Raw genomic sequence first — 10,772 nt, forward strand, 5'->3', positions numbered from 1 at the left:
ACATTCCAGGGGTGTGGCAGGAGAGAGTTAAAGACAGAGGCACTGCAGAACAGCAATACGTACAGACAGGCAGAACAAAATCAAACATGTGTAGTAGCCATTGTGTGTCGTCAGTGTTTTATTAAGTTTCCAAATACAAAAAAACTTTAGTCTCAAGCCCAAACAGGTCACTGGACACAAACAGGATACTGTACATACATACCTGTCACATCTCATATAATTGTGGATAAATAACTGTGACATATTAAAAGTTGCATAAATAACCTTGAAGTATTCAGCCAGCGTCGACAGAGCCACCTTCAGCTTTACATCCTCTCCTACATCTACACCACCATGAGATATACAACCTCATGATGCACACCTTCATCTGACCTATACCAGCCTAGAACCACACCATGGTTCGTGTCCTGCCAACAGTGACTAAGTCTGTCTCTGTTTTAGTCACTCCTGGAGGTTTGGCATGAACATGACAGGAGATGGTTACAGTTCAACTCCTAATTCCATGGTTACCTCAGACAGAGATCTGACACCAGGCTAGCAATGATTCACTGTTAAAAACTAAAACAGTTTTGATAGAATACACACCATGTAAGCATGATGACGTTAGTATACCATATCCCCCCGTATGAGAGTATAATTGTCAAAAAACATGAGGTTCAACCACTATGTTTCTTTTTAAACGTATACTCTGCAACCCTAAAACAATACACGTCTGATCACACACCCCTCTCTCTCTCCTCTACAGAATACCACCACTCCTTCAGTCTGCTGTAGAATCTCTCAGACACACTCAGCGCATAACAAACCTGATTCCTGTGGGTGAATAGTTGTGATAGAGGTGTTACTGCTGGATCTAAAGCCTGCACACTACGCAGCTCTACTGGTTCCTATCTTAGTGACGCCGTCTGTCTCAGAGCAATAACATCTGCTTTATAGACACAGGCAGTTATTCCTCTCCAAGGTTGACAAAACAGTCAATGTTTGAAATCAGATTAAAAACATTTTAAATAAACATTACTCAAAATATAAGATAACAAGAAGTGTGCCTGGGAGCTCTTGGCTGTCCGTCTGTAACAAGTATAAAGGACACTGATCCATTCAATGACAGAACACAGACAGACAGAGCCCTACTTTGTAACAGCAGAGCCATGCGGTAGAGCCAGGATGGAGGCCAGTTGCAGCTCTAGAGCAAGACAGATGCTGCAACTGCACAGCACAGAACCTGTGATATGAAAGAGGGAGGGATGTTTGTAGAGTAGACAGGCCAGATTGAACAAACACAAAGGCTGCCACCGTATCATTACCTCAATGCTCAGACAACATAGTTATAAAGCAGCAAACTCTTTAGGCACAAATTAAAGTTTCCTATGGGCAGAGACTGTGACAGAGCAGAGAAGCAGAATGCTGCAGGGAGGTTAATCAAATATCCTTTAAAAAGCTTCATACACACACCAGGCCACAACACTCAGAAAAGAGCCAACTTGTGATCAGTATCAGCAAGCATTTCAACAATCCACATGACCAGGACTGTGTGCTCACATGTGCACATACTGTACACGCACCTCTTCAATAACAATCCTAAAATAAGGAGTCCGAAGGTAGGCAGTCCTCCCTCTGCAGGGTTAGTCCAGTATGTTTTGTGCGCGTTTGGTGAAATAAAGGTTAGAGCTCAACCATGTGTCTGTAGCAAGACCCAGTCCTCACATCAGTGTTTTTCCTCCTAGGAAGTAAACTTCCTGTTCATGTCCACGTTCCCCTCTGATAGGCTGAGCTGGCTCAGGACTCCCCCCCTTGGCGCTGGTGTCCAACCACGTGGGGGTTGAACTGTGTGATGATGATGGTGATGTCATCGCGGTACATGCGGGCCAGTTCCTCAGGCAGAGACAGCATCTTGGACAGCGTCTCGTGGTCCACTGCTCCAAACTCATTGTTGCCCACCGCGTGGCGAATCAGGTGGGTGGCAGCGTTCTGGTCCTGGAACGCCAAGGAGGCACGGGCCTTCCTCTCAGCCAGCAGCCCCTGCATCTGTCCCAGGGTGACATGGTAACCCCCCACGGTGAGGGGCTGGCGCTGGTGGACCCCCGTTAGATACTCCCCTACGATCCGGACCACCTCCTGTCGATGGAGCGTCTCCCACAGCCCGTCTGTACCCAGCACCTGCAGGAGGGACAAAGACCTGTAGTTAACAAAAGGAAACGTCTAACTACATAACTTCAGATATAGGTATGTTTAAATGGAGTACAATGCAAGTTTCTGTTCAAGAAAAGACAACAAAGCCTTATCAATCAATCAATGAAATCATGAATTGGTCAACCAGTCAATTGACCAATCCTTTGTCTCTCACCAGGAAGCGGTCCTGAGGTCGGAGGCGGTGGTGTGTGATCTCAGGCTCGGCCGTGAGGTAGGGAGGGGTGTGGTAATTGGGGGGGATGAACTTGGTGTGTTCGTTGTCATGGAGCTGGTCTGGTCCTGACTCCAACACACCTCGCTGCAAGTCAATGCTCCACTTGAACTTCACATCTCCAAACGCACGGAACGGCATCAGCAGGCCCAACAACCGGTCCTGGCAGAGGGAGAGAAAGAGATTTTTATTTATTTATTTTATTTCACCTTTATTTAACCAGGTAGGCAAGTTGAGAACAAATTCTCATTTACAATTGCGACCTGGCCAAGATAAAGCAAAGCAGTTTGACACATACAATGACACAGAGTTACACATGGAGTAAAACAAACATACAGTCAATAATACAGTATAAACAAGTCTATATACAATGTGAGCAAATGAGGTGAGATAAGGGAGGTAAAGGCAAAAAAAGGCCATGGTGGCAAAGTAAATACAATATAGCAAGTAAAAGGAATGGTAGATTTGCAATGGAAGAATGTGCAAAGTAGAAAAAATAATGGGGTGCAAAGGAGCAAAATAAATAAATTAATTAAATACAGTAGGGAAAGAGGTAGTTGTTTGGGCTAAATTATAGGTGGGCTATGTACAGGTGCAGTAATCTGTGAGCTGCTCTGACAGCTGGTGCTTAAAGCTAGTGAGGGAGATAAGTGTTTCCAGTTTCAGAGATTTTTGTAGTTCGTTCCAGTCATTGGCAGCAGAGTACTGGAAGGAGAGGCGGCCAAAGAAAGAATTGGTTTTGGGGGTGACTAGAGAGATATACCTGCTGGAGCGTGTGCTACAGGTGGGAGATGCTATGGTGACCAGCGAGCTGAGATAAGGGGGGACTTTATAGATAGAGGATATATGTTGGTTTTTACTTTATGTTTAACTGACCTGCTGTGCCACTGTTCTCTCTGTATGTGTAACGGTACTGACCTGCTGTGGCACCGTTCTCTCTGTATGTGTAACGGTACTGACCTGCTGTGCCACCGTTCTCTCTGTATGTGTAACGGTACTGACCTGCTGTGTCACCGTTCTCTCTGTATGTGTAACGGTACTGACCTGCTGTGGCACCGTTCTCTCTGTATGTGTAACGGTACTGACCTGCTGTGCCACTGTTCTCTCTGTATGTGTAACGGTACGGACCTGCTGTGCCACCGTTCTCTCTGTATGTGTAACGGTACTGACCTGCTGTGCCACCGTTCTCTCTGTATGTGTAACGGTACTGACCTGCTGTGCCACCGTTCTCTCTGTATGTGTAACGGTACTGACCTGCTGTGCCTCCGTTCTCTCTGTATGTGTAACGGTACTGACCTGCTGTGCCACCGTTCTCTCTGTATGTGTAACGGTACTGACCTACTGTGCCACTGTTCTCTCTGTATGTGTAACGGTACTGACCTGCTGTGCCACCGTTCTCTCTGTATGTGTAACAGTACTGACCTGCTGTGCCACCATTCTCTCTGGATGTGTAACGATACTGACCTGTCGTACGACTGTCTTCTTCTCAGAGGGGGGGTGTTCCCCCTGGATGCGGGCCACCTCGTTCTCATTCTGGGCGTTGTGGTCGTTGGAGAGCGTGTGAGCGCTGAACGAGCCGTCCTCCTCCTGGACCCCCAGCACCGCCCGGCCGTCACCCGTGTTCGCTACATACCTAAACAACCACAGTCAGAGGATTCAGACACTCAGTCAGAGCAGACAGATGGAGACCAGGCAGTACTTATGGGAGCCTACAGAGAGAGATCCGTGGCTGTGGACTAGAGTACGTACAGGTCGGATCCATCGATGTGAGCTACGCAGGCAGTCGCTCCAGAGAAGGCCACTCTCAGAACCCAGTAGTGGAGGAAGGAATTGGCGTCTCCCACCTGGACAACACAACATAGGGATCAGCAGTACACATTTCTACCCAGGGCTGGATACTATGGTAACACAGAGACATCGATGGACAGAGGATAGAAGTCAAGGGGATAGAACACGGTCTCTCACCTGAGCCTCCAGAGACAGGTCACTGTCCAGTCTCTTAAAGGCACTCAGCAACGCCTCTCTGGGCCCTAGGCTCTCCCCTGGACTGGGAACACAATCACATACAATCAACTCCAACACTGAATAATGACCCATTACTGATGCATCCTTATTACCCCATACCTGTTGAGGTCTAGGACTTGCTCTGTGTGTGTGTACCTGCTGAGGTCTATGAGTTCCTGTGTGTGTGTGTGTGTGTGTGTGTGTGTACCTGTTGAGGTCTAGGACTTGCTCTGTGTGTGTGTACCTGCTGAGGTCTATGAGTTCCTGTGTGTGTGTGTGTGTGTACCTGCTGAGGTCTATGAGTTCCTGTGTGTGTGTGTGTGTGTGTGTGTGTACCTGCTGAGGTCTATGAGTTCCTGTGTGTGTGTGTGTGTACCTGCTGAGGTCTATGAGTTCCTGTGTGTGTGTGTGTGTGTGTGTGTGTACCTGCTGAGGTCTATGAGTTCCTGTGTGTGTGTGTGTGTGTGTGTGTACCTGCTGAGGTCTATGAGTTCCTGTGTGTGTGTGTGTGTGTGTGTGTGTGTGTGTGTGTGTGTGTGTGTGTGTGTGTGTGTGTGTGTGTGTGTGTACCTGCTGAGGTCTATGAGTTCCTGTGTGTGTGTGTGTGTGTGTGTGTGTGTGTGTGTGTACCTGCTGAGGTCTATGAGTTCCTGCCAGTAGGTTCTGAGGCTGTTGAAGTACATAGTCTGTGCCTCCCTGGTGAAGTAGTCGTTGGGGTGTTTGTGCCACTGCAGGATGGGGCTGAGGGGCCTGCCTGCCTCTACTGCAGCCTCCAGCTCACACAGGGTCTCATGGGGCATCAAGGACATGGCTACGTAGTAGAACAACCTCTCACTCAGCGCCTGAGAAACAGACAGGTAGATGTTTTACTGCACATTAAAACTAACTCGCAGATTATACACAAAGACAGCAGAAACTTACCTGTGCACAGGCACAGCCCGCATGGCCGTCGAACACTCCCAGCAGCATCCCCCGCGTCTGCAGACAGGTGGCAGCGCTGCGCCGGTCCTCGATGGGTGCGTTGGCAGGCAGCTGGTTACTGTCGAACCCCATCACCGACGACACATTCTTACCATCAAACTCTGGAACCTAGAACCAAAGCACACACTCATATTCTTATGGTCTCAGCGCAATCGTGAAGCTGTACTCGTTGTGTGTAAAGGTGTGTATCGACCGCCCCTACCTTGAAGCTGTACTCGTTGTGTGTAAATGTGTGTATCGTCCGCCCCTACCTTGAAGCTGTACTCGTTGTGTGTAAATGTGTGTATCGACCGCCCCTACCTTGAAGCTGTACTCGTGTGTAAATGTGTGTATCGACCGCCCCTACCTTGAAGCTGTACTCGTTGTGTGTAAAGGTGTGTATCGTCCGCCCCTACCTTGAAGCTGTACTCGTTGTGTGTAAATGTGTGTATCGATCGCTCCTACCTTGAAGCTGTACTCGTTGGCCTTGAGGATTGAGTTGACCTGTGGGGGGGTGAGATTGTAGCTGTGGAGGTCAGGGCTCCTCCTATAGCCACGCACGGGCATGGCTATCGTCCATATGGGGTGGGGCTGCGACGAGGTGGGCCGGTGGGTGGTGGGGCAGCAGGGGAGCTGGCGTTGGCATGGGAACAGGGAGGAACCCCAGAGCTTCGCTCGAGGGAAGCCTCGGAACAGCTGTGATGTCACGGGCATGGTGGCTCGCTCTGGGCACACACACTCTCAGAGCACCGCCACACACACACACTCTCTCAGAGCACCACCAACACTCCTACACCTACGGGAGACACCAGGAACTGTGAGCTATGGGCAAAAATGCAGCTTGTGTCATCTGTATCATTCAGTCTACACAACCACAGCTGACTATGGCATTTTGATTGTGTACACACCTCTCATTCAGTCAGTGTACATAAATTACTGACACGTAGTAACAGAGCTCTTGACAAAGGTACCATTACACACCAATACAAACAAAAGTGACATGCAAACAACATAATGGATCAAGACAAGCAGTTCTATCTTTCAACTGTATTTATTTTGATTGTGTGGTGAATAAGGGAGCTGGAACCAGTGACTTTGCTACAAGGAAACCTCCTGTGCAATAAAGGTCTGAGCCTCTTGGCAGAGGCTTTATTATGCTTTGAGGCAGGTTGCACTCCAACAATGGAACACTGCATTCCAGTACTAGCGGACTAGTGTGACAGACTGGCACTAGGTTTCCATAAAAGAGCCTTGCACCTCTACAGCAGTGGTTCTCAAACCTCTCCCCAGACTTTTCACAATTTAGATCTAGTTCTAAACTAGCTCACCTGATTCACCTACACAAAGGCTTGATGATTAGTTGAAAAGTTGAATCAGGTGTGCTAGTTCTGGAATAGATCAAATACATGGAATGGCTTGAGGTCCCAAGGACAGGTTTGAGACCCAGTGTGCTACAGGGGTCAGCCACGGCTCGTCGTCTTCCAGGCTTTGTTGCTCTATGAAAGAGACTTGCCCCTCTACAGGGGTCAGCCACGGCTCGTCGTCTTCCAGGCTTTGTTGCTCTATGAAAGACCTTGCCCCTCTACAGGGGTCAGCCACGGCTCGTCGTCTTCCAGGCTTTGTTGCTCTATGAAAGAACCTTGCCCCTCTACAGGGGTCAGCCACGGCTCGTCGTCTTCCAGGCTTTGTTGCTCTATGAAAGAGACTTGCCCCTCTACAGGGGTCAGCCACCACTAGGTTGCCAGGCTGTGTTACTCCATGCCATGAAAGAGACTTGCCCCTCTACAGGGGTCAGCCACGGCTCGTCGTCTTCCAGGCTTTGTTGCTCTATGAAAGAGACTTGCCCCTCTACAGGGGTCAGCCACGGCTCGTCGTCTTCCAGGCTTTGTTGCTCTATGAAAGAGACTTGCACCTCTACAGGGGTCAGCCACGGCTCGTCGTCTTCCAGGCTTTGTTGCTCTATGAAAGAGACTTGCCCCTCTACAGGGGTCAGCCACGGCTCGTCGTCTTCCAGGCTTTGTTGCTCTATGAAAGAGACTTGCCCCTCTACAGGGGTCAGCCACCACTAGGTTGCCAGGCTGTGTTACTCCATGCCATGAAAGAGACTTGCACCTCTACAGGGGTCAGCCACGGCTCGTCGTCTTCCAGGCTTTGTTGCTCTATGAAAGAGACTTGCCCCTCTACAGGGGTCAGCCACGGCTCGTCGTCTTCCAGGCTTTGTTGCTCTATGAAAGAGACTTGCCCCTCTACAGGGGTCAGCCACGGCTCGTCGTCTTCCAGGCTTTGTTGCTCTATGAAAGACCTTGCCCCTCTACAGGGGTCAGCCACGGCTCGTCGTCTTCCAGGCTTTGTTGCTCTATGAAAGAGACTTGCCCCTCTACAGGGGTCGGCCACCACTAGGTTGCCAGGCTGTGTTACTCTATGAAAGAGACTTGCCCCTCTACAGGGGTCAGCCACCACTAGGTTGCCAGGCTGTGTTACTCTATGAAAGAGACTTGCCCCTCTACAGGGGTCAGCCACCACTAGGTTGCCAGGCTGTGTTACTCCATGCCATGAAAGAGACTTGCCCCTCTACAGGGGTCAGCCACCACTAGGTTGCCAGGCTGTGTTACTCTATGAAAGAGACTTGCCCCTCTACAGGGGTCAGCCACCACTAGTTGCCAGGCTGTGGTGCTCTATGAAAGAGACTTGCCCCTCTACAGGGGTCAGCCACCACTAGGTTGCCAGGCTGTGTTACTCTATGAAAGAGACTTGCCCCTCTACAGGGGTCAGCCACCACTAGGTTGCCAGGCTGTGTTACTCTATGAAAGAGACTTGCCCCTCTACAGGGGTCAGCCACCACTAGGTTGCCAGGCTGTGTTGCTCTATGAAAGAGACTTGCCCCTCTACAGGGGTCAGCCACCACTAGGTTGCCAGGCTGTGTTACTCTATGAAAGAGACTTGCCCCTCTACAGGGGTCAGCCACCACTAGGTTGCCAGGCTGTGTTGCTCTATGAAAGAGACTTGCCCCTCTACAGGGGTCAGCCACCACTAGGTTGCCAGGCTGTGTTACTCTATGAAAGAGACTTGCCCCTCTACAGGGGTCAGCCACCACTAGGTTGCCAGGCTGTGTTACTCTATGAAAGAGACTTGCCCCTCTACAGGGGTCAGCCACCACTAGGTTGCCAGGCTGTGTTACTCTATGAAAGAGACTTGCCCCTCTACAGGGGTCAGCCACCACTAGGTTGCCAGGCTGTGTTACTCTATGAAAGAGACTTGCCCCTCTACAGGGGTCAGCCACCACTAGGTTGCCAGGCTGTGTTACTCTATGAAAGAGACTTGCCCCTCTACAGGGGTCAGCCACCACTAGGTTGCCAGGCTGTGTTACTCTATGAAAGAGACTTGCCCCTCTACAGGGGTCAGCCACCACTAGGTTGCCAGGCTGTGTTACTCTATGAAAGAGACTTGCCCCTCTACAGGGGTCAGCCACCACTAGGTTGCCAGGCTGTGTTACTCTATGAAATAGACTTGCCCCTCTACAGGGGTCAGCCACCACTAGGTTGCCAGGCTGTGTTGCTCTATGAAAGAGACTTGCCCCTCTACAGGGGTCAGCCACCACTAGGTTGCCAGGCTGTGTTACTCTATGAAAGAGACTTGCCCCTCTACAGGGGTCAGCCACCACTAGGTTGCCAGGCTGTGTTACTCTATGAAAGAGACTTGCCCCTCTACAGGGGTCAGCCACCACTAGGTTGCCAGGCTGTGTTACTCTATGAAAGAGACTAGCCCCTCTACAGGGGTCAGCCACCACTAGGTTGCCAGGCTGTGTTACTCTATGAAAGAGACTAGCCCCTCTACAGGGGTCAGCCACCACTAGGTTGCCAGGCTGTGTTGCTCTATGAAAGAGACTTGCCCCTCTACAGGGGTCAGCCACCACTAGTTGCCTGACAGACTATATATAGTCCTGTGAAGGGGGTCTGACATTTGCTCACTGAAAACCCAATCCTGTCCTACTGAACTAGATTCTCTCTAACGGCATAGGCTATCCCTCTCTCTGCCCTTTCCGCCTCCTCGATTAGGACCCCAGGGAGAGGAACTACTGTTATTGTAACAGCTAATGGGAACCAAATAAAACATGAACAAATACAATAATTATATTATTATAATTATTAACACTATAATTAAAGGGGCAATCAGCAGTTGCTAAATTAATGATATGGACCCATCGATTCTTGAAGAATATAACTTAGAAAAGCCTTGATCTTAGTTCAACTGTCACACTCCATCAGAACCCAAAATAAAAGCTTGTTAACCTTCAATGTTTGTAAACAAAGTAAATGTAAACAAACATTATAAAGCCTCAAAACATGGTTAAAACTATTATTTTGATATCATGGATGGTCAGTCCTTGCATCCATAGCTATGTCTATGAATTTGAGAGTAGATACATTTCTCTAGCCCCATCCCTCAGCTTTTTACCTAAACATTGGCCGGGATTTCGCTTTCTGATTGACGCTTTAATCTAGCTATTTGTAGCGAAGGAGCAATGCGTGCAGCTGCTCTGGTCGGTCGAAAGAGACCCAGGGACGGCTGAACTACACGGAACCACCCGGTACTAGTTGAAATACCGCTCAAACCTACAGTCTATAACCTGTGACCACGGCCTATCCCTGGCTAGGCCTGACTGCTAGATTTGTCATATTGATTACAGTACAGTTCAGAGTCAGTTTTCTTTGTACTTAGATTAAATCGACATCAATATCTACATAGTTCCCAATAGCGAATAATCCCAAATAAAAGCATAATTAAAGCCAGCACATTGTTACGTATTAATTTGATGGGCCGACAAAGTCAACTCTACTGCTGGGTAGTAACGTTGGCTAGCGATGATCTAGCTATGCGTCACCGCAAACCAGCTTAAAACACCACTCCTCCTTCAGTCCTTGTACATTATGGTCACGGTAACAAATCTCACAACATATAACAGAAGTTAGTTATCAATGCATTAACACATACTGCACAAAAGTAACATGCCAAACACATTTATCTAGCCACCGACCGTATTCTCAGAGTTTACTATTTCGTTTTCCTACGCTACCCACCCTCCTGCATCCCTCTCCAGCTCACAACATACTAAACGCTGATTGGTTCACCTCTCTGACAGATCTGACTGGCTTGTTAACCCTTTGCACGCTGCTGGGGGTGTGTGACAAACTTTCAAGCACCAAAATGTCTAGATCTCTATTCATCATGAACTATTTGCAAAATAACATCCAGTGTAGTAAAGGAACAGGTGAACGGAACCTGCTGGTTGCAGCTCCTACTGGCCCTGGAGCAGAGCTGGGCCTACTCTGTTATCTAGTTTTATAGCACCATTATAAGGTCATCACACTTCAGCAGAAGAGATGGTTTCTGGCAAGTTAGGTTAGTA

The 10,772-nt window shown here is 48.9% G+C and overlaps 2 protein-coding genes across 3 annotated transcripts; both read right to left on the bottom strand.

Moving 5' to 3' along the window:
- Positions 1 to 98: 98 nt before the first annotated feature.
- Positions 99 to 10,475, bottom strand: pdp1 (pyruvate dehydrogenase phosphatase catalytic subunit 1). Of its 2 annotated transcripts, none has more exons than XM_064946569.1 (9): positions 10,444 to 10,475; positions 5,831 to 6,161; positions 5,327 to 5,494; positions 5,036 to 5,247; positions 4,367 to 4,448; positions 4,151 to 4,245; positions 3,866 to 4,034; positions 2,345 to 2,563; positions 99 to 2,157 (listed from the first exon to the last, which is right to left on the bottom strand). In XM_064946569.1, the coding sequence occupies exons 2-9, from the start codon at positions 6,077 to 6,079 to the stop codon at positions 1,777 to 1,779; spliced, it is 1,575 nt and encodes a 524-aa protein (XP_064802641.1). In that variant the 5' UTR covers positions 6,080 to 6,161; positions 10,444 to 10,475; the 3' UTR covers positions 99 to 1,776. The 2 variants fall into 2 exon arrangements, with proteins under 2 accessions (XP_064802641.1, XP_064802640.1); XM_064946568.1 differs by having other exon boundaries at positions 10,401 to 10,466.
- On the bottom strand, positions 6,168 to 9,380 carry LOC135519786 (uncharacterized). Its single transcript, XM_064945000.1, has 3 exons — positions 9,376 to 9,380; positions 7,478 to 9,285; positions 6,168 to 7,409 (listed from the first exon to the last, which is right to left on the bottom strand). The coding sequence occupies exons 1-2, from the start codon at positions 9,378 to 9,380 to the stop codon at positions 8,019 to 8,021; spliced, it is 1,272 nt and encodes a 423-aa protein (XP_064801072.1). The 3' UTR covers positions 6,168 to 7,409; positions 7,478 to 8,018.
- Positions 10,476 to 10,772: the final 297 nt, after the last annotated feature.

Source organism: Oncorhynchus masou, chromosome 29, assembly GCF_036934945.1.
Source record: "Oncorhynchus masou masou isolate Uvic2021 chromosome 29, UVic_Omas_1.1, whole genome shotgun sequence".
NCBI classification, from domain to species: Eukaryota; Metazoa; Chordata; class Actinopteri; order Salmoniformes; family Salmonidae; genus Oncorhynchus; species Oncorhynchus masou.